Source organism: Agelaius phoeniceus, chromosome 1 (genome assembly GCF_051311805.1).
Source record: "Agelaius phoeniceus isolate bAgePho1 chromosome 1, bAgePho1.hap1, whole genome shotgun sequence".
In the NCBI taxonomy this organism is placed as follows: Eukaryota; Metazoa; Chordata; class Aves; order Passeriformes; family Icteridae; genus Agelaius; species Agelaius phoeniceus.
Window position 1 is genome coordinate 45,307,638 of NC_135265.1, and position 22,912 is coordinate 45,330,549.

The window sequence follows — 22,912 nt, forward strand, 5'->3', positions numbered from 1 at the left end:
AGAAAATACAGTCTGTGTACCTAATTGCAGAATTTTGAGGCAAGGGCGAGTCATTAGTCTTGAACTCAGTATTAGCTTAGTAGCTTGAGTGTGAGGAGCAGGATCTCAGACAGTTTTATCTGTTTAACTTCATGGTTGTATAATCATAAGCATTCTAGAGTTACTGGTATTGGTGGCTGACTTTAAAACATTATTCTTCCAGTGTTTCAGCTGGAATATTGGAGAGGGGTTTCTATCCAGGTGTTTTTTCAATTATTAAAAGTGCTCAAGCATGTTATTGATTACTCTTCTAATACAGACAATGTGTGACCTATTGTTTAAGTCAATCCCTGATTTGTTGCCATGTCATGTTGCTCTTGAAAAAATGTTACTGCTGAAAATGACTGCTTCTTTTCCTTGTTTTTATTTAAAGAAGAAATTTCTTCTGTTTGGGAAACACTGAGACATGTATTTACTTACATATGTGTTTGGGAAATACAAAATTTGATGCAGAGTACTTCCTAAAGTTGTTTTTGTTTGTTTGGTCTTTGCATACACATTTAAAATGAATGTGACGTCTGCCTCACAGAGTGGCACCCATTTTACTAAGAGGCAAGTGTACGTTAGCATAGAAGTAAACGTTTGCTAAACCAGATAATTTGTTATACCGTGAAATTCATGTAAACAAAAATACTCTCTCAGAAATTGTTTTGTTTGAACACCTGCCAAAGTTTATTGAATTCATCTTCTTGACAGAGCACTTTGGCTGAGATCAAATAAGTCCATACCTTGCAGTGAACAGCTGCAGCTACTTTAAAATGAAGTTAAGCAAGCATGGAAAAAAAAAGAGCAACAAAAAAAGGGGAACGAAAAATAATACCAGGAGAAAAGTAATTAGCCTGATACAATAAAATCTGCAGTGATTCAGGACATAAAAAAGCACTTCCACGTTACAGCAGTGACTCACAAGATGAGCTGAACGACTGACCAGGCCGCACCTTCCTTAGGACTGCCCGGTGCGCCGCATCCATACGGCTGGAATTCTCGCCCGTTCCCAACAACCGGCCTCTCCTTTCCTTTGCTAGACACCCGCCACGGGCGGCCCGCACCCCGGCAGGACCCAGACAGGCACCGCCTGGCAGCACCTGTGCCTCTCCCGGCCAGCTGGGCTTAGGTGGCGGCCGGGCCGGCACCTAAGCAGGTGTGCCCCCCCGCTAGCGGGTGTGACAGCGGCGGGCGGCCCCAGGACACACGCCGGGGCGGCGGGAGCGCGGTCCTTGCCTGTCGGGGGCGCAGCTTTGGGGATGATGCGCACCAGGGCGCGGAGGTTCGCGCAACTCCCGCCCCTGCCGGGCGAGCCGCCCCCGCCCCTGCCCGGCCCCTTGCCGGCGATTGGCGGCAGCGCCCGGGCAGGTGCCCGTGCGCGGCGGGAGCTGCCGCCGCCGGCACCGCAGCAGCACTCGGCGCGTCCGGCGGGGCGGGGAGGGCTGAAGGCGACAGCGACAGCAGCAGCGGCGGCGGCAGAAGCAGCAGCAGGAGGAGGAGGAGGAGACAGCGGCTTTCGCCTTGCACCGGTCGGTGCGGAGCGGGACCGGGGCACCTGTGCCCGGCGGCTCCGCGCAGCTGGTGGCCGGGGGCCGGCGCGGGGCGGCCGCAGACCCCGCTGTGCATGAGGGACGGGGCGCAGCCGCCGGCGGTGGCTCTACCCGTGCCCCAGAGCGAGGCGCTTCCCGCCCGCCTGCCATTGCGGTGCAGCCCTCGCACTTGGCCGGGGGTGAGTGGGGCCGGGGCCGGGCTGGGCTGGGCTGGGCTGGGGGCCCCAAAGCCGCGGCAGCGCGGGGCCGGTCGCGCCGTGGGGCGGCCTGCGGCAGGGCCGAGGTGCGGGGCCGCAGCGCCCGTCGGGGCCGGCCGGGCTCGGGCCGTGGGGAGCCCCGCGCCGCTGGGGAGGGGCCGGGCGGGGCTGGGGGTCCGGGCGGGCCGGTAGCCGAGGGGCCGCCGCTCTCCGCGGCGTCCGGGGGCCAGGCGGGCCGCTCCCCCGCGGCAGCGCGGCTTTAGGCTGTGCTTTAATTACCGGACAGATGTCTGAGCAGCTTCGTGGTGTTCTGCTGGCCGCGTGGCTTTTCGAGCGCTGTCACTGCAGTGCATCATCATCGTCATCATCGTTGGAGTGTTTTACTCTTGATCAACTTCCCCGGGAGCCCGGGGAGGGTTTCAGCGTGGCGCTGCCGCTGTCCCCGTTTCATGGGAGCATCCCGCCACGCTGCGCTTGTAATTTATGCCTCAGACAGAAGCAGCGTGCGTTTTCCTAGTATCAAGGTCAGTTTATCGTAACTGCTGAGGAAAATACCATATGGCTCAGACTGACTTTTCTTAGGGAATCTAATTAAGTCGGAGCCTGTGTTGTGCTGGGATTTGTGTTATGTTTCAGGCAAGCGTAACCAAATTAGATTGCAGAATGCCTTATAGCGCGTGTGTGTCGCTCCTCAAGCGTGTTTGCAGGGACATTAACTGTAACTATTAATCTGTTTTGACAAATTATGCTTTTTTGTGTCGTACCTACCATTTTACTGTTTCCTGCATTTCTGAAAATGTGGGTAGCTGCCTCCCTATGCAGCCAGGAGATTTTTAGAATAGGCACAGCAAAGATTTTAGCAATAAAGGCTTTTACTCATTCCTCTTTTCAGCCTTCTCTGGAAGGCTAGAGAGTGAATGGAAGGATAGTTAGTCTAGTTCTCATATTACCAGACAGCTTTCTGATTTTCATGGACCTGTTATCAAGCTGGACAGGTTTTTACAGTTGCTTATTTATGGTGATAGCTGTTCTCCGTTAACTGCTTTGGGACCACTGACTAAGCCCCTGCTGTTAAATGTCAAACAGTAGTGTTTGCTGCTTAATTCTACCTTTAGGAAGTGAACAGAGCTGTGCAAAAAGCAGAAGGTGCCATATCTTGCCTGTAGCCCCTCAGGCTACTGCCTCACCCATCATTGCTCAGGTATCAGATTGTGTCAGAGCATATTTACTGATGCCTTATGCCTGAGCATCTAAAACGGTGCTTGGCTCTTGTGTAGCCTTCCTGGGGAGTTTGTCAGGGAACTTAGTAGATTGCAGTTAGAAACAGGGGAGTAGCCCTCTCAATACCTGCGATACGTTAATTGCCAGTGGTGAGAATGCACACAAGTCAATTCCACCCTGGTAGCCCTCACAGCAGTGAGATGTACTTAGAGCACTACACCCTGTGACAGGATTTGCCTCTTGGGACCTGCTGCGTGTTCAAATGACACAATATTGTCCTTTCAGGCAGGGTAGTGCCTTTTTGTCTTCATCTGAACCACTGCTGTCTGGATGTAGACGACTGAGTTAGAACTTTCATTTATTTTCCTGAGTTGGTTTCTTGCTTCCATGCTAACCTGATGAATACATCTGAGTGCACTACATAGAGTGTACCCAAGTGTATGAGCACAGTAGGAATTCACCCTTCTCACTTCATAGTTGCAGTAAACAGAACACTTGAATGGCTTGTATTTAAGTAAAGAAAAAAAATTTCCCAAAGCATGCATGGGTGATGATGAAGCAAGGCTGTATGTACCAAGTGCACTATTATTCATAAACAGTACATTGGTATGAAAATGCGACTCCTTTGTATTGCTGCCAACATTAACATGGCCTATTGTTATAAGGCTGGAAACCGTGTTTGGCAGTGTAAACCACCTTAACTTGCCCTTGGAAAACTGGACAAGTTGAAAGAATCTAGCTGAATATAATTCCATGAAAACCACAGGGACAGCTTTTCTCATTGAGAAAACCCATTGAATTGTTTGAGCAGATTAATGCTGCCTTCCTGTGGAATGCTTTATTCACCTTTCTTTTGGATTCAGGTAGGTTATTTTTTTTTTTTAGATAGATTCTTAAAGATAATAAAGGCTTCTGACTTACCTGTGAACCACTGACAGCCAGAGAATAAAACAGCTTCAAGTTTCTTATACTCAGAGATTTATAGCAGCTTACTTTCAGAAGAAGCTTTTAGGGCTTAAGGAATGAGGCAGATGAATGCTATATTTTGGTGTGAAGTGAAGCACACCGCACTATTCCTCAGTTTACCAAAGAAACTTCACTGTTATGATAAAACCAGGCAATTTTACAGAAAGGCTAAATACAGCGTAATTTGGTATGATTTTAAGCAGTGGTCTAATTTTGCACATCTCTCTGTGAGATTGGTCAAAAATGCCTGTGTCTGAAATTTTGTGGATTTACAGAAACTGAAAAGGAAAACCTCCCATACATATCTGATACACCAGTAAGTTCTGTCACTCATGTGGTAGGCTAGTGATTATGATGTGCTTGCTGTTTAGCTTTCAGTTAAGACATGCTATCATTTTTTTTAACAATCTTGTAGAAAAATGCCATGCCGTATTTTTTAGAACTTAATTTTCTGTGGATAAACATTATGTTTGGCATCCTGTGTCCTGAAAATAAATAAATGAAGAACATGTAGTGGAAAGCAGTTTAATCATAAATGTTAGCAGCTGTATCATAGATGAAGAGGGTGTAAAGACTGCAATGGCTTGATTGGTCAAAAGCTAATATCAGCATATTGCAATTATGACAGATTTTTAGATCTTATGCATACTATTCAGGGAATAGAAACACAATAAATTTCCAAGCCAATATGTATTAAATTTCAATACCACAGCAATGTATGTATGTGTATATATAATACTTTTTAAAGAGTGCTCTACTAATAAAACACCTCATGTAGCAATTTTTTACTGACCAATTAGCTCCTGAACTGAGTAAAAGAAAAAAATCTCTTGTTAATTTTTATCATTTTATGTTTCATTTACCTTTTGATCCATTGATGATTGGAAAAAGAAAAACTAATATTGGTGTTCGGTATTCAGATTATTGGAATTATTACTATCTACTGGTTGTTATAAAGCATTACCACAGGAAGTGAAATACACATTCTTCAAGACAAAGTATACCTTCAAATAAAACATCATGCATCGCGGTGGAGCTGACTATTGTGAAGATCATTCTTGGTGAGACACTTGCAATGGCATTGTCCCCATTGGCTCATGGTAATCAGTTCTGTAGTTTTCTGGAGTTTTGCTGGCGTAGACTTTGCTGGCAGGCAACTCTATCCTGTCCTCTTGCTGAGCACCCAAGCTCAAGTTCTGCTATGTAGCAGTTTCAAGAAGCTCTTTCTGGACTCCTCTTTGCAGAATGTGCTGCTTATTGATGGAGAAGAATAAACGTGGCAGCCATAGTTTCTGGATTAAGTCTGTTTAGAGGGTGCAGAGATAATTTTCTGTAGAAAGTGAAGTGTAGTATTTTCTTGTGATAGCAATCTGAAGTGTAGGCTCACTCAAAGGCTGTTAAATTTCATGCAATTTCCACTGTCTTTAATGAGTCTTGAAGCCAGGCAGCAGCCTGAAATCTTTGGAGCTTTTTAATAACAAAGCAGTCCCTTCCACAGCACCCTCCACCTGTCTCCATGCAGGATAATAGATGGTTCTGCTGTTGTAAACCAACTTTCTGCTCTTGGAGGAAGACAGTACATAATCAGTTGTTTTCTTTCTTGAAAACAAAATGTGTTTATAACTAGTGGAATAAACTTTCTGTTCTGCTCTTGTGATGAGACTAATACAAGAGCTTCTTTGCTTATTAGGCATTACTTGTGGGACAGAAGATGTTTTTAATGGGGTTTTCTTCTGGCTCTTTTGAGCTGTATTAACGGGATTTTGTGTCCCCAGGGTAATAAAAAAAAAAAAGTGCTGGTTTATGTCATCAAGATAAATTGCTACAGCATGGATGTGCAGTGTATGATTTTAAGTGTGGTTGACAGGGATGCAACTAGCACTGTCCTGAAATATCTCAAATTTCAGAGGTGCACCTATTTTTCTAACCATGTTTATCTTGCAAGAAATTGATTACTTTTTTTTTCCCCTTACGAGAACTGATCCTTTTGCCTCTCAGGGATCATCCCCAGGAGTGCTTGGTGTAGCTTTCTGAAGTTATCTCAGCGCTTGCATCTCACTGTCATAAGTGCTTTGATATTTGTTTGACAGACCGTGACTTGGATTCAAGTTAAATCACACTGTGTGAATTGGAGCACCATCAGGTTTCAAAAACAATTGAAGGAGCTTGGGGAGGATTCAAAAAGGTGATGTTGTTTTTCACTATCTCAGCTGGTCTTGATCTAAAAGTGACAAAAATCATCCATGTGTTGATCACTGCAAGCAGAGAAACCATGATTTGAGTCCCAAATGAGCAGAAAGCAGTTCACCTCTAGAGCAGGATAAGCCTGATTATTCCATCTCCCACTTCTTTTCTAATGTTTAATGATAAGGTTCCAAATTCCTTCTCCAAGGTAGTATCACAGGTCAAAACAGGGAAATAATTGGAAATACTGTGGACTTGGGTTCCACGCATGATTAATTGAGGAGCCCTTGTTAGTTCCTAAAGGTGGTGGCTTAACTTGATTATGCTGTTCAAATAATAGGTTCTGTGGGACTCAAAAAGGGGTCTGTGCTGGCTGGATGATTTCCTGAGCCTGTAGGAGGATGAATTGATCCTGTAGTTTAAACTAAAGGAGCTGTGACTCTGCTCCAGTTTGATTCCAAATATTGGTGAAGCAGCAGTCAAAACCTGACACTGAAGTTGGCCTTTGAACTCCAGAGAATAACTGAGCGTGTATTATGCTTGAATATAAACATGCTTTATTTGTATAAATTTATGATCCAGAACTTCAGGTCTGTGTTTATTGGTCTAGGCTCAGGTTATCTCCATGTTGTGCAGTGTCAATATTAAAAAAAATCAGCTGAGCACTGGTCCAAAGCAGAGTGTCTTCTAAGCACAGTGTGGAGTAGGTCCCAGTGTCAACAAATGAATCCATTAACTCCCCCACCTGGCAGATTAACCCAGGTCCTTTGGTTTTCAGAGGCTTTCTAAAGCTCTGGCTCTATTTAATTCATGTCTTATGTCACTTGACAAATGGTTACCTAAACAAACCAAAGACAACCTGCTACTGAAACCCTTTTTACAGTGCACAGGGCATACGGTGTGTGTCAGCCAACTGCAGCTCGTCACAAAGTCTAAGTGAAATGGGAGATGTGGCTTTATACATATCACTTCATTGTTGTATATCTTATGATTCTTGCTTCTTCGAGGGTAAATCAGGGTTAGAAGCATTTTGCAGATGTCACAGTGAATGTGCAAGGCACAGTCTTAGGAATTTATTTTAGCTTTTTATTTTGTTAATTTACTTGCTAATCTGTAAAATTCAGTAATTTGCAGTGGGGTTTCCTGTCAGTGGTTTGAATTAACAGTGATTTACTGTATTAAATTTGTTTTCACATCTGGCAGCACTAGAAAATACTGCCTCATTGTGGCAACTGCTGTTGGAAGCATTTTCTTACCTCTAAAAATAGAAGTTTTGTCCTTCTTCTAGTCCTGCAGGAAGATTCTCTCAGTGAAAGTTTAGTTCTTGGATAAATTTTAATTATACGTTCATGGGTGGTATTTCATAAGAGAGATGGGGGATATCAATTAGTGCAACAGATGTTGTAGAGAAAAATAATCAGTTTTACTGTATAGGATATTTTAAGTATGCCTGTGGTATATTTGTGTATTGGTTGGATTTTATGTTATGGATGTTTTAGTAGCAGTCAAGCAATCCACACTTAATTGTTTACTTTTGTAGCTTGCAAGGATTAATCACAATATGGCTTTCAAGTTATGATGAGTTTCCTAATTTATCATAACTCTTTTGCCTGTATTATTGAAATTCCGAATTAAACGCAGATGCAAAATGTGTACTGCTTCCAGAGCTGTTTGACTTTAGACAAAAGCTTCACCTTTTCTCTCAATTTTTTTTTTTTTTTTATATTAAAAATGTTAATAACTCAGATGAGAAGCCTTATAACCACTTAACTCAATAGTGATGCTTTGGCATAGTGGAGTTGAAAAACTTATCTTAGTGGACCTATTTTCTTGGTTAGGTTATTGAATGTTATCTCTAGTTGTTGTAACAAACAGTGACTGCTGTGGTATAGGGGAAGGCATTTAACTTTGATACACATACTTGTCATGTGCTGCTCCACAGCTTGTATGGCAGGGGACCTTCTGTATCGTTCAGTTGCTTCAGGTCATACAGGAAAACAGGATGTTGGCATCTGAAATAGGGATCTGCACAGTAATATCCAGAATGGGTCAAGTTGGAAGGGACTATCTGGTCCAGCATCCCTGCTCAAGCTGGGCCATCCTAGAGCGCATGGCACAGGATTGCATCCAGGTTGTTTTTGAGTATTCCTGGTGAGGGAGATGGCACAACCTGTCTGGGCAGCCTGTTCTAGTGTGTGATCACCTGCTTGAAGAAGCTCTTCCTCATGTTCACGTGGAACTTCTGACCATCAGTCTCTGCCCTTTGCCTATTGTGCTGTTGTTTGGCACCACCGAGACAAGCCTGGAAATATCCTCTTGGCACCCTTTCCCCCCCACCGTCAGACACTTACAGGCATTGGTGAGGGCTCCTCTCAGTTGTCCTCCTCAAGGAGGGAGATAAACAATTGAGCCTTCCCACTTAATATGGCACCTGACCTGAGTTTTTCTGGGTGCCAGTACTAGACTGGTATTTGCATGTATTTATACTGGTAAAGTGAGTGCTCACTTTTCTGTCTGCCTCTTAGAATGAGAGAGAAACCCTGCAATTCTCTGAAGGAGCCAAGCAGTATTCACTGTTTCTTTCATCTCCCTTCAATCCATGTAGCTCGTTTGAGGGCCATTGATTGTGAAATGCTGGGACTACAGGTGTCTCAGGAAAAGTTGTGGCATGTGTAATGCAGCACAGGTGGATGAATGCATTTTTGCAGTCCTCACTCTTGAGCTGATGCTGAGGGGAGAGGTAGGAGTACAGATGAGCTTTTTGTTTTGTATTCTCTTCATGCTGGCTCAAGCTTAGCAAGTAAAGTGTGAAGCCTGATTTGCCAGGTGTGTTCTGGTTTGTGTTTTGATGCAAAGGTGGAAGAGGCATAACTCAGTTCAGTGGCTGCTGCTCTCTCTGTGCAGGTAGTCCAGGCATATAGAATTAAGCTCTGAGCCCCACTTTGCAGGTTAGGCATTCAAAGGGAAGCCCCTGCAGTCTTGTGCTTACAGATGTGTAAATTTCTGGTTGTGTTGGACTGTTTGGGATCAGTTGCATTCCCTAAGTGCACACGCTGGCTTTCTTGCTGGCCTGTGATGATTCACTCTGGAGTTGGTTGACAGTCCATTACAGTAATGAGCTGGATTTCATGCTTCAGATTGAAGGCACATGGAGAAGAGGCAAATCATCCAAGATACAATTGTGTGTCAGCACATTACTGCTCCAATTTTGTCTTTTTCTCCAAGCTGTCTTCTTCATTTCTGGAAGAGTGATAGTCCGTCTCACACAGTCAGAATATTGTCAGACCCATCATCTTTATGCACTCTTCCATAAGACAGTTGCTATTAAATAGAGAAAATAGAGCTGAACATGATTTGCCTAAATTCACATAAACAATGGAAGAGGAGACTGAAATAAAATGAGAATATACACTAACTAGAAATCCACTTGCATGTGAAATATGTGAAATCAGTATATGCCAGATAAGCTATGATCTTTGGCAGCTGTGGGGATTTTTGATAAGACTTGAGTCTAGTTCAGTTTTACCAGTGAGAAGATTATTCTGGTCCATCAATTTAGCTTTTGTATCACATTTTGAATCCCCAATGCAATTTGTACTTGTGTATTAGTTGTAGGCCTGATACATAAGTATAAAATGGTCATTAGCTGCTATACAGATTCTCTTTTTAATATGACTTTTTTGAACCATCAGAGGTAGATGACAAATTAGGTTCTACAGTGCAACCTATAGTGTTTTCTAATTTTTTTTTCTATTTAGATAAAATAGGTTCCATTTTTTTAGAAACACTTTTATGTGCTGTGTTCTGCTGTTAGGAGAGTGCTATCCTTATATGAGAGATGCCATTCTTTCTTCAATGGAGTGTGACTTCACTAATATTTTTAATTCTGTGTCATGGTTTAACCCCACCAGCTACTAAGAAGAAAATGAGCTCTATCACAGCTGTCACCAGGACCTTCTGCTATTTCATATTCAGTACTTAAAATAACATAAAATACAGAAACAAGAAGAAGAGTGTGAAACTCCTGTTTATTTCCTAAATAGCTTAAAATTTAAAACCATGCAGTACTAACCTTTGACCTGTAAGGTTTAAAGTTTCACCCATTATGGTATGTTCCAGCAATATTTTAGATAAATGTACATACAAGTATTGTAATAACTTAATTAATAACTGCATTAATAAGAAACATTTCTCCCTGAAGGAACTGAATGAACTTCATGTTTTAAAACCTGCTGTTTTACCCCTCACACTCCCCAGTTCAACAAATGTTACTTTGCTCAGGAACTTGCCAGCCATTTGTTTTGCTGCTTGCAAATCTCTCATAAAATAAGTCCAAGGCTAAAAGCAAGATAATTTTTTTTGCTTTGGTTGTAGACCAGAAAATATGTGCAGTAAAACTCAGCTAAAATCAGTGTGGGTACAAAGAATAACATTGTCTTTGAGATCTTTATCTTACATCTCATTTAAAATGTGATACACCAGATATGAGTCCATCCCATGTTGAAGTCAGGTGGGTTGTATTTAATTTTTCAATCAAAGAGGTGGCCTTTTATTTCTGATGAGTATATTTTCCTTTTTCTTATTTTGAGACATTTGTTCATTTTGAGTGTAAAGAGAAGAATACTCAATGTGTTTTACTCAAGCTTCTAGACATTCTTGGAGTTTAAAAAAGATTAACAAATCTGTGGCCAGAGTTAATTATGCCTCATTTCGGACTTAATGATGTGCTAGCTGTAGTAGAAATTACTTTGGACAGTGATGTTTTTAAAATCTTGGCTTGTGGCTGAAGTCTGTTTTATTCAAGTGTGTTGACGTAACTCAAAACTTTTACCTTTTTATTTATTAACCAAACTATTACCTTTTATTTTTCAAATGAAGAGTACGACATTATGTCACTGTTTTGTGATATTTGCTTTTAAAAATTATCATAATGACTTCACATGATCAAAGTAGCAACATCTTTTGGACAATTCAGTAAACAAAACTTTTTAAAATACAAGGGTGGTGAAGGAGCTCTGTTGAGGACAAAGTGCTCATCTTCCTCTCTGTCTTAGGAAGGTGACTATCTTGTATGATTTAAAAGGGGAAAATGTTCAACCAGTAAGATTATACAAGGAATATCTTATAGTACTAAAAGAATTCTGGAAAGAATGACAAGAAAGATTGAGCAGTATTATTTGGGTCCTGACAGACTGCTAAAGGAAGGCAAGATGAGCTTGTTGATGACAGAAGCAAAGATATAATTGCTAGTAGGTTTCTTCTTGATTTTCTACCTGGAAATTTTTGAAGTGGTAGAGTAGCAAAACAGAGTAGAACAGTTCTGATGAAGAGTTTGGTGACTCTGAAGCTGAGACTATGGGAGGGAAAGGTATTGTATATGAAATACTTCAATTGCAAATGACTGGGTTGAAGGAGCTTGTGGTGTTGGTTCCTCAGGTGTTACATTTCATCAATGCACATCAACAACATTTTAGACCAAAACTTGGTTGTGACAACCAGTGAAATCTTGATTAAATATGTGCTCAGAAATTGAAAGAATTGTAGGATATTCTTGTTTGGAGAGCTCTTTTCCAGATACCCACTGTATATACCCTCCCAAGCCCTCTCTTCTCCAGGCTGAGCTGTCCTAATACTCCCAGCATCACTGCCTGTGAGAGATGCTCCAGTCCCTTTACCATCATTATGGCCATAAGTATCTTTCTTGTCCTGGGAAAGCTCAAACTGGACACAAGACTCCAGATGCAGCCTCACTAGTGCTGATTGCTTTGCTACAGCATAAAACTAAGAAGTCTGTGTTGTACAATATTCAGTGTGACCACTTGCATAATTAACTTTATAATGTCATTCTTTGTGAAGCCGAGAATCTGTCTTAAATATTAGCTGTCACTAAGCCCAAAAAAATTTTTTTTCACCCCACCCTCCCAGTAATGCTAATCATCTGCTGAGACTCCAAGTCTAAACAGCTTAGCTGTCATATGGGTGAGTAGGAAATGCACTACTTGCCCTTGTTTCTTGTGTTGATGCCCTTGTGTGTGTTAAAACCATGCATTGTTTGCAGTTCGTGAAAAACATTTTATTTGCTTGGTTTTCCTTTTGCTGGGGTTTGGTTTTGGTTTTAAGGTTAAACTCAAGAAAGGTTTTCAATGTGGAAGTTTTAATTAGATTTTAAAATAGACTGAAAGAAATGTGAAGATTAGAGTATTACTCAAACAGTACCCAATCGTGTCTTGTAAGCCTAGGCTTTTCTGTTACAGTGTTTTAATTTGTTGAGCAAAAGTTTTCTAGGGAGTGATATTATTCCTTGTAAAGTCTGTGAGATCTTAGATTTTGTATTCAGTTTGAGATTTACCAAAGAAGTACTCATGAAGGCAATCATCTGAACAGCCTCATGTAAGTTATTTTAATTCAGGCCAGAAGTTATTTTTGGCTTAGAAGCTATTTTGTGTGTTTTAAGGTAGTTTTAAGTGTAACTTGTTGCATTTTCTCTAGAGGACTTGCCATTGTGTATTTCTAAAATGCATAATCTGGATCTACCACAGAAGGGACATTTGAGAATTGTTCATAAATATTTATAAACTGCTGTGATACTCCCAGATCAGAGGTGATTTAGTAATGTGATGAAAAATTATTTCCTAGGAAAACACACAGCATTCCTTAGAGGTTAATGTAGTATTAGAATGCAAACTGAGAATACCATAGAGAACTAAACCACATGAAAGTCTGAAGTTAAAGTTGCTTTTGATTTTAAAGCATATATACTTGAAATGAATTCTTTGCCAGCCCCAGAAAATCAGAGGTGGTGGGGCTGCCCACTTATTCCCAAACTTGGGGGTAAACTTCCCCTTTCTAATACATTGTCACAATCAGCACTAGCAGCTGAATCAAAGGGACAATTTTCTTTACTGGTGGACCAGTTTGCATCTGTGGAAAAATATTATTGGTTTTTAAACAATTTCCAAAAGGGTTTTGATGAAGACCTGAAGGGAGAACTTACTATGAAAATGTTAATTATAGTTGTTGACTTCATGCTTAAGATACTAGGAGATCAAAGATGAAATTCCAGTTACCTTCATCATCTTGTGTCTCAGAAGACTGTAGCCCTAGCATGCAGGTGTCTCTACTGGCTCCAGGAATTGCTTAAAAAGGTTTCATTTCCTTTTATTGTGCATCTTATATTTTCCCTTTAAGTGTATATGCATGAAAAAAGTTACTTGGAAAAGCCCTGCTTACTTCCCCATGGATGTGGCTCTCCTGTAGTGAAGCCCCTCCATGCTTTTACAAAGGCAGAGATGCCTTTGCACTCAGTTGCTTTCTTTGGGAAGAGCTGAGCAGATATCCCTAAGCCTGAAGGGAAGGATGTGTCCCAGGGCATTTCATGCTCTGTCTTTGAGCTTCAACCCAACTGTTACCTCAACAAACCCTTTTCTTTTCCTTGCCAGTGCTCAATGAGGTTTTGGTGTAAGAACTGTAGGTTCTTACAAGGGGAAAAAGGTTCTTATAAGAGGAAAATCTTAATATTCCATTGAAAATTTTGAGAAGATTTATGCACGTGTGGCATTGAAAAAAAAACATCTTGCCAGTTGTTCCTTGCTATGTTTTAGCCAATCTTTAATTTTGATATATAATCTTGGTCTTGCAAGTGAGATTAATGAAGACTACATACAGTCCTTTGTTTCTTTGGCACTTTTCTTCTATGCAAATCAATTTTTTTTTAGAAACAAATTTTTATAGCCTTTATTAAATACTCCTCCTCATCTTCCTTAGTAGATTCAGAGTCAAGCCAGAACATTGTGACCTTTTTTTTCATCTGTATGGGGAACGTATATCTTTTTGGAGGCATCTTGTCATCTTGATTCCACCTAAGCTTGTATACCATCAGCTTGGTTATGGTGAAGTGTTGTTTTCTTGAGCAACGAGTTTATTCTAAACTTCATTAATAGCTTAACCAAAACAGCCTAACCAAAAAATAAGCAGTTCCTTCCTTCTGTCTGTGTGTGTTTTTCTTGTTTGAAGAAGGGTAATAAGATGATTGTAGGAAGGTAAATATTGTACTAAAAAAAACTCCACCAAACCAACGAAAAAAAAACCCCAAACAAAACCCAACCAACCACATCCTACATCATTATCTGAGTAGCAAAAGAAATGTTGAGAAAATAAAACTGACTTTTTCCCCCATGCTTCTAATTGCAGTAGTACTTGGAGCACTTAATTGTATGCCTTAGCAGTGTTCCTTAGGGGTGTGCTTTTTTGAGCCAGAACTAGCTTAGATGCTTTACATAGCCCATCCACTTGCCACTCACCATGGATGAAGAGTCAGTAATAGTTGCCTCTTGTATACTGTCTAGGAGCTGTAGTGTGTTCATGGTTATTATGTACATTGCTGGGGGCTCATAACAAAGATGCAAAGACTGTCTTATGCTTCTGAAGCTGTAACACAATGTGGAGATGGACACCTCTGTGATTGCCCAAATAATTGCATAAATCAAGTAACGCAAGTTAATACTGAGAGCTGAATTTGCGAGAATTCAATTAAATGAGTAAAAGTCATGGGAAAATAAATTAGAACAAATTTCATTAGTGAAACTTAATGGACCAAGCTCTAGTTCGAACTTTATAGTACCTTCAATTCACACATAATATTAACTACTTCTTTATTTCCTCCAACCTTATAGTGGTGACATCTAAATATAGATAGTGATATCTAAATCTTTTCAGTCACTCTGGGAAATCCATTTAAAATTTATGTGCTTACTTTTTTAAATGGTGCTTTAAAATAATTCCTGATTTCTTAGTTGGCAGTATAAAACATTTTTGAGTGTTACAGCAGAATATGTTCTCTGTTCGTACACAGTGGCAGGGATTGCACTGCAAGCAGTTTTATAAAATCTTAAGAAATGTATAAACCTGATTTGACCTGACTTAGTTAAACATGTTCCTTTTTGAGAGCTACACTGAGGTCTGTCCTCAGCATCTCTTATTATACCAAATAATTTATCTTTTTCATTTATATTTGAATGGGGGGTGATTGCTTTCAGTGCGTGGAACCTGCCAAATAATTCTGAAATGAATCCTTCAAGTTGTACGAGGGAAGTTGAGATGGGATTTTAGATGTGATTCCATCACTGAAAGGTTTGTCAAACATTTGAACAGGTTGCCCAGGGAAGTGGTTGAGTTGCCATTCCTGAAGGTATTTAAAAGATGTGCAGGTGTGGCACTTAGGGACATGATTTAGTGGTGGACTGGGCAATGCTGGGTTAGTGGCTGGACTCAGTGTAAAAGGTGTTTTCCAGACAAAAAGATTCAAATGTTTTCTGATGTTTATGGCAGCAACTTTCTTTTTTTGCCTGTGATCTCCACGCACTTGTGAAAACTATGACTGCTTTCAATTTATTTTTCTATTTTATTTTCTTTTTCTGATTTCAGATATTCCTTATAGTTATTCATATCCAGGACCCAGTGTAGAATGGGGAGAAAACTGGACCTTTCTGGCTTGACTGACGAAGAAGCAGAGCATGTGCTCCAGGTGGTTCAGCGAGATTTCAGCCTTCGTAAGAAAGAAGAGGAAAGGCTGAGGTAAGGATAAAAGCAGGATTAAAAATGTTGGTGTATTTTGATTATTACAAACTGGCTTTGGAGGAAACCCGAGAACACAGCATTTTTATGGTGTTCTGTGCATTAATAATCATTCCTGTCACAGAGGCAAGAAATATTCAACTCCTCCACATGAATTCAATTACTGAGTAGTAATTAATTTTTGCATTTAGTCTATCCGAGATTAAACCACAGAAATGGTCTCTAAATCACCTGTGTATATCTCCTGGGTAGAGACTAAGTAGTGTTTGACATAACAAAACAGAAGTTTCTGTTAAGAGAATTTTTTCCCTACTGTAGTCAGTTCCATCTTTTTATTCAGAAACTTTGTTTACATGCAGACATCTGAAAGTTATGAAGTTCAACCCATCTCTTTTCCCCGAAGCAGTCAATGGGATGTGTTGTCCATTGTGTTGAGATAACTTAACTTTGCTTTCAGTAATCTGTGTACAAAATGATGGCAAACAGAAATAATCCAGAAGAGAACAGATGGAACTTGTTTGCAAGGTAGCTGAGGAAATTTGGTATGTGACAAAGGGACTACGAATAGAGACCTGAATTGGTAGATGCAGTATTTTTCTTTCTAGTTTCATCAATATTTCCTTGAATTATTATGCCTGATTTTTTACTACCTTCTTTGAACACATAGTTATTTATTATCCAGAATGCTCTGAAGTCTCTATCTATGGTTGGCAAATGCACATTCTCTTACTGTGCTACTTTTATCTCAGGCATCATCTGTTTCATTTATTGTCAAGCTGAGTCAACAGAGCAGGAAGATGACTGAACTCAACAGAAAACTAGGCATATATACCATGTGCAATTGAAACTCTCTCACCTGGAACATTAGGAGCAAGAAATGTGTCTTGCAGCATAGGCCTACTTCAGTTTTAGCATGCTGTGCAAGTTCTTGCTTGGGTTGGTAGTGCAAGCTTGCTGCAGGGAGAAACAACTGCATGAGGATGGAACAGAGTTTTTTTTTGTTTTTGACTGTTTGTTGTACCATAGGTTGTTCTGATTACTCTGGTAATTTTTCACAACAGAGCCAAGAGATTCTAGAAACAGCTTAAAGAGGGTGAGTGTGTGAGCTCTCTTCAGCTTTTTGTACCATGACTGGAGCAAGCATACCACATCTGGGAAGTATTCTGGGGCATCTTGCCTGTTTTGTACAATAGATTTACAGTGGGAGGAGGAGGGGCAAGGATGAAAGGCATGCACACAGAAAATTGACTGGAAAGCCTAGATAGAGAAAATTTCTGCTGGTGTTTGTGTTTTTTCATTGTGCTACTGAAGTTTTTCATGACACCTAATTTTCATGACACTTAATTTCACAAGTAGAAAGCTGGTGTGAGAAGACAGCTAAAACACTGGGAAGGTAGGTATATTTCAAATATATATGACTTTCATCTTCTTACAAAGTTATGCCTTTTGCAAGTATTTATGTTAAAGTGCTGCTGTATAAGGAGCTGTAGTGACAAAGCAGTTCTGAAATTCAGCTGTTATTTAAAATATGAATTTAAGTAATTTCAATGACACTAAAATTGCAAGTGAAATTCAAAGCTTACTTCTGACTTAAAAGCTATGATCTTTTTTATTTTCCTTTTTTTTAAATCAGGCTACTCTGGTGGGTTTTGGTTGCTTTGTTTGCAGCATACCTTTTTGTCTTCCTATGTGATTGAAAATATATAAAAAATTACATGATCTTGCTATAGATTAGATTTTTTCAACATGTAAGAAAAGAGACTAGATTTCCTTTGATGTTCTTGGCTCTATTGTGTTTGTATTTAGAATGTTATCAACTGGCAAAGTTTACCATGTAGTTTCACTTTAGAAGTGAAACTTCTAAAACTTCTAAACTTTCACTTTAGAAGTGAAACTCGTTAAGGCTCTGTAATCTTTTCTAAGATAAAAAAGCTGGCATATATATATTTATATATTATATGTTAGACTTTTAGACTTCTTTCAACAAATTCAAAACCAAAAGCTATATCTAAAGGTATGGTTTTGAATTTCTTTTTTTTTATTCCTGTAATTAATTTGTGGTAGCAGCATTAGACTTTAAATGCAACTGTTGAAGCTTTTGCATGCGATACTTTCTTAAAATAGGGTTTCTGTGTAATTCTTCATATCATTGTGTTATTTTTGGGTGCTTTTCCCCACCAAGATTTAAGAAGCTCTTTCACATATCTCTCTCTGTATTATTCCTATTGGTAACAATTATTTCTAAAGATCAAGAAATACTTAAAGGAGTATATGATAGATTTCCACTGTATCAGGAGGGTAATGAAAGCTAAAAAACTGTGAGTGGTTGATAACTTCAATTTTGCTTTTCTAATGGCAGCTGAACAGTTAACTAGCATACTACAAGAAGTGAAGCTTATCTTTATTTCTAATAAATGTTTTTAAGGTGGTAAAATGACAAATATTTTAGACCTAACATTCCAATGTTTTTTATAATATTGCTGGTTTTACATGTTAACTAATTTTTTCATATTCTGTAAGCAAAATGACATAATGTATGGAGAAAAGCCATACTGGTGATCTGCATTTTCTGCTGCAAAGCAGTTTTGAATTTCTCTGCAGTGAGGATTTTTTTTCAGTGGTGTCTTTCTCACAACTGTATCTCCCACTGTTATCAGACAGTTTGATCTTGTACATTTTGTGAAAAAAAAAATTAGTTGGCTACAGCTGGTAAGATAACAATAAGATAAACATGTGTACATGTTTAGTGAGTAGAGTGGTTGGTTTGTTATGCCTTATTGCTTCGTATCATTTTAGTTCCTTTCTTTGCTATGGCTTTCAACCTGATATGAGATTAATAATACTTACTGTTCTTTGACACTTGTTCACCCATTATCTTTCTGGTTTGATTATGTGTTAGTCGTTGTTGTCTTTGGCAGTAGTGTTATGTTTTTATTTACCCCTGTGTTAGTGTAGTCACTCAGAGCCATTGTGGCTAAAATTATAACACAGACTTGCAAATGGATGGGCTGAGTTTACTGTGAATCAGTTGAAATAGACAAACGAGGCAGATCTGCTGTAACTGGGAAGGTGATTAGTTTGAATTTCTTGGTGTGTATGCTCAGGACAACCTTTTGTACATCCCTTCTGCCACTGCAGCTCTGCAGGCTGTCTCTGGGCTCCTGGGACACTAAGAATCATACATGGCTTTTTGAGGAAGTTGACTGGACATGCTAATGACTTGTTTCCTCATATACAGATTTATTAATCTTGAATTTCAGACTGCGTGCAGCTGCAGAATGTCAGCAATGGAAAAGACTGGATTGTGTTGAGCATTAAACATCTAATATTTTAATATTTTGCTGTGCATAACATCTTTGTCGTCTGCAGTTCAGGAAGGACTGTGTCCTCTTTTTTTAAAATATATTTTTTTTGAAAGAAATGACAGAGGAAAGCTAATAAGAGCTTCCAAGCCCAAATGCTTGTGTGTGAGGTGGGCCTTTATACATAACCAGATGTGTAAAAGTGCTGTCTTCTATTTTTTGTTTGCTTATTCAGTTTTCAAGACTGTCTAAATATGCCACTGTTTATTCTCATCCACTGTGGACAAAATCAAGTCGCTCTTTGGTTTTGTTTTTACAGTTCCTAATGTATTTATAAACACGTGTATCCATTTGTTTTAGGTCAGGAATGCTGAGAAGTCAAGGCGTTTTAAATAAGTGAAATTATAATTTCACAGAAAATAATTGGTGGATCACCTTATTGTAGTAAATGCTCCTGATCTGTCATGTTTCAGCCATGTGGACAGGTTAAAAAATGGCTGTTCTGATTCTCATATTCAAAGTGGGTGCAAAGGGAGGCAAATTAGAAGGTTAGAAGGGTTCAGGCATAGGAAGGGCTCAGTGCTGATCAGCTGTAAACAGAGCAGACTGCAAAAGGAGCAGATGCTTTACCTGTCAGCAGCTGCTTTACCTTAGGAGGCCATGGTTGCAGTGACTTAAGCTGTCTTTCTATAGTCATTGGCTAAGAAGAGTTTCCATCACCATAGTGAATGTAGGATCAGCCATTGGCATGCTGGTATTTTAGTGGTAAAACTTGCTCTAGGCAGGGATAAAAGGTGCTCCTTTGCAGGCAGCATGGTTCTCTTTTGTTTGAACCACAGCTGTTAATCACCTGAGAAAATGTATTTACAAAGAAAAACAACTGACCTTCTGGTGCCAGATGGATATGTGATCATAACACTTTAACAACTCAATATACTTACGTGGGGTTTGCTGGAACAGCACAAGGGAAGTGTTGAGAACTGACTGTTGCCCACAGGCAGAAACATCACCATGGCTTGCTTGATATTGTGGCTTTCATGGCTGGGTTGCTGAATATCAACTTTGCTACCTTTATTTATAAAGTCACATTTTCAGTTGTAGTAAAGACAAATGTAGTAATTGGTGATCAATTTTGCAGAAGTGTTTTATTTGCAGAAAACAATGAGATGGCTATGCTCACAGGAGGGCCCTCTCTTCTCTGGTTGTTTTAATTGCCTTTTTAGCCAAAGAATGCGAAAGGGATTAGGACAGAGCCTTGTGTAGAACATTATGAAATGGTTTAAATTGCTTTATTCTTTTTGCTCCTTTTGCAGCATATCCTATTGTAGCATGAATAGGCCTGTGAAGAGGCTTCTGCAGAAACATATTTGAGAAAACCCAGAAACCAGTTTGATACTTTCTTGTCAAACTACAGTAGACTTCAGTGTTTTTACAGTATATGTCATGGGTCTTGTAGTGGATAAAATATTGAACTCCTTCCAAAGCTTGTTAATCAAAATATTGCCAGTGTGAGTCATATCAAACTGGCAAAATGCCAGGACAGACATTTGGGTAGCTATCTGTTGATTCTGCATATCAGTCCTTGTTCTTCCTTCCTGTGGCAGGCTTGTACCAAATACCTTAAAACAAACAAAAACCAAGCAAAACCACCTCCTGTCTGTCTTCCCTCTTCTTTCCTCCAAGCAATGCCATTTTATAGCTGTTTTCCTAGTGAGGAAAGAACAGGAGATTGGTCTTGTGTCAAGCTTCAAAGTTCCAGCAGATGAACTCGTTGATCAGTACCTTAATTGCTTGAAGAGATTTCATAAGGTCAGCCTTCCTGCCCTTGACTCTGGTGAACAGTGTGGGGGAAGCCCATTATGCTGACTTATTTTATTTTTTTTTTTTTTGAGCAGGTAGTCACTGTTCTGCTTCCTGGGTTGTCCTGACAGATAGGTTCTCTCCCTGTGATAAAAGGTCTTGGAGCAGTTAACTCCTCTGAGAAAGTTGCTCTTTGTGATTCTCATGTTAAAACAGCTGCATGCTTCTCCAGTACAAGGTTCTGCTGAGCTGTCATGAGTTTAGCACTCATATGCCTAGAATTATTTTTGGGTGCTAGAAATGATTCATCAGAACCATAGCTGCTGAATAAATACATTATTTTGCTAGGGCTTTGGCTTATAAAACAAGATGATTAAAACATATGTAGGGCACTACAGCTCTTTCCTGGAAGTAAGGGTTTATTAACAAGATTAAGAGCAAGACATCTTTTTTTTCTTTCTAGCTTATCACCGATTTTGTTACATAATGTTCCAAGATGCAAACCTGTTTTCTAGCTCACACAGCCTGTCAAGATTAAGAGTTGTCAGTAACTGCATCTGTGTACTAGATGCTTAACACTGCTACTGTGTTGCCCTCTCTCAACAGCTGTGTTTAATATTTTAACAACTATCCCTTAGCAGTGTTGTCAGGCCAGGATAAGTTGCTTATCAAAAAATGGCTACTTGGATGAATTCTACATGCAAGTCATAGCTAATGGTTGCTTTTGCTGCAGTCAGTAAGGGTGCACTTCAAAATGCATTTAGGAACTGTTAGTTGCTGCTAATTTCAGGAAATATTGATCCAGGCGTGCTGCTTGCTATGGCATAGTGCCGTGATTGGGGTTAGACAAGGAAAGAGGTGTCTCAGCAGTGATGCAAGGTCTTACCTTGTGCAGTGCAGCTGCATTTTGAGTCCTTTCTGTGGTTTGCCTGGAACTCCCTGCTTTGACACCACAGGGTGCAAAGGTGGTGAGTGTGTAGGTTCTCCTGACTCTGATGTTGATCCTAGCCTCACCTGTAATTGGAGAAAGTGATTGCACCTGACAAGACAGTAGGATTTACTTTATGCTTTACAAGAGAGAAACCAGGGCACCGGGAAGAATCTGGCCTTTGAAGCAAAGAACTGGACGAAGAACCTGTTTCAAATTATAGATTTGGGCCCAGATTTTTTTCTGCCTAATGGAGGAAAAAATGCCAGGATACTTCCAAAGAGCAGCTTATGCTTAGTTGCCTCTAAAACTAGTTCTGTGCATCTTGCTTTTGACTAGCATGGGAACCCACCATGAAGTTTCTTGCTATCTGAATGGCGTGTGGATGCTGTAGGAGAAGCACAGATGGAACTTCTCAACAAATTCTTTCTGCCAAGTATTTGAATACAGGCAATGCCAGATGTGAATTTTGGCTTTTTCAAAATGTATTTACAAATGCAGCTTCAGCTGAGAGGAAATTCTGGTGAACCAAGCATCATCTCTCATGTTTCTTCATGCTTATGAAAAGGTGCAAAGAAGCTTAATTTCAGGGAATATTCGAGAAACTTGTATAGAAAGAAATGTTTCCAGCTCACATTTTTAATATTGGACAGGCCATAAGAGATGTAGCTGAAGTACATCCCACGTTCAGCGTGCCAAGCTTGCATAAACTGTAGCTAAGTATTTAAAGAAAGCAGCATGATGTTGCAGAGATGTTATAAAACTTACTGCAGGATTTTTTTGTGTAATTTGGTCTTCATTGTGGGTTATGACTAATCAAATTATTGGCTACAATTTAGCTAAAAGCAGTGAGTGTTCCTAGTGATAATGAACAGCTATAATGTAAAATCAATATTTAATCTCCGATGTCTCGTGTATGAAAAGTCTGAGCTGTCAAACGTGACTTGTAGTAGTAATCTTCTTTCACCTGACTGGCCCTGCAGTGCAGGCAAGGGATGTTCTCTTGCATATGAACTCCTGTCTTTACAGTTTAGTCAATCTTAAGTGTTGGTTTATCTCTTTACATGTTATTATAGCAGTACAATTGGTAGTACTTTGAAGTTGTGGCAGAACATGTAAATAAACAGGAGAAGAACGGCTGCATAATGTATTTTATTCAGGATTTAT

The 22,912-nt window shown here is 39.9% G+C and overlaps 1 protein-coding gene across 6 annotated transcripts in view; it reads left to right on the forward strand.

Moving 5' to 3' along the window:
• Positions 1-1,354: 1,354 nt before the first annotated feature.
• The window catches only part of MYRIP (myosin VIIA and Rab interacting protein), a 208,362-nt gene continuing 186,804 nt past the window's right edge, over positions 1,355-22,912 (forward strand). For 2 of the 6 annotated variants that reach the window (XM_077178005.1, XM_077178002.1), the window contains exons 1-2: positions 1,355-1,753; positions 15,566-15,715. In XM_077178005.1, coding sequence (XP_077034120.1) covers positions 15,606-15,715 — 110 coding nt within the window. In that variant the 5' untranslated portion in view covers positions 1,355-1,753; positions 15,566-15,605. The remainder of the gene's footprint in view (positions 1,754-15,565; positions 15,716-22,912) is intronic. The other 4 variants (XM_054646900.2, XM_077178000.1, XM_077177997.1 and 1 more) reach the window with 3 other exon arrangements.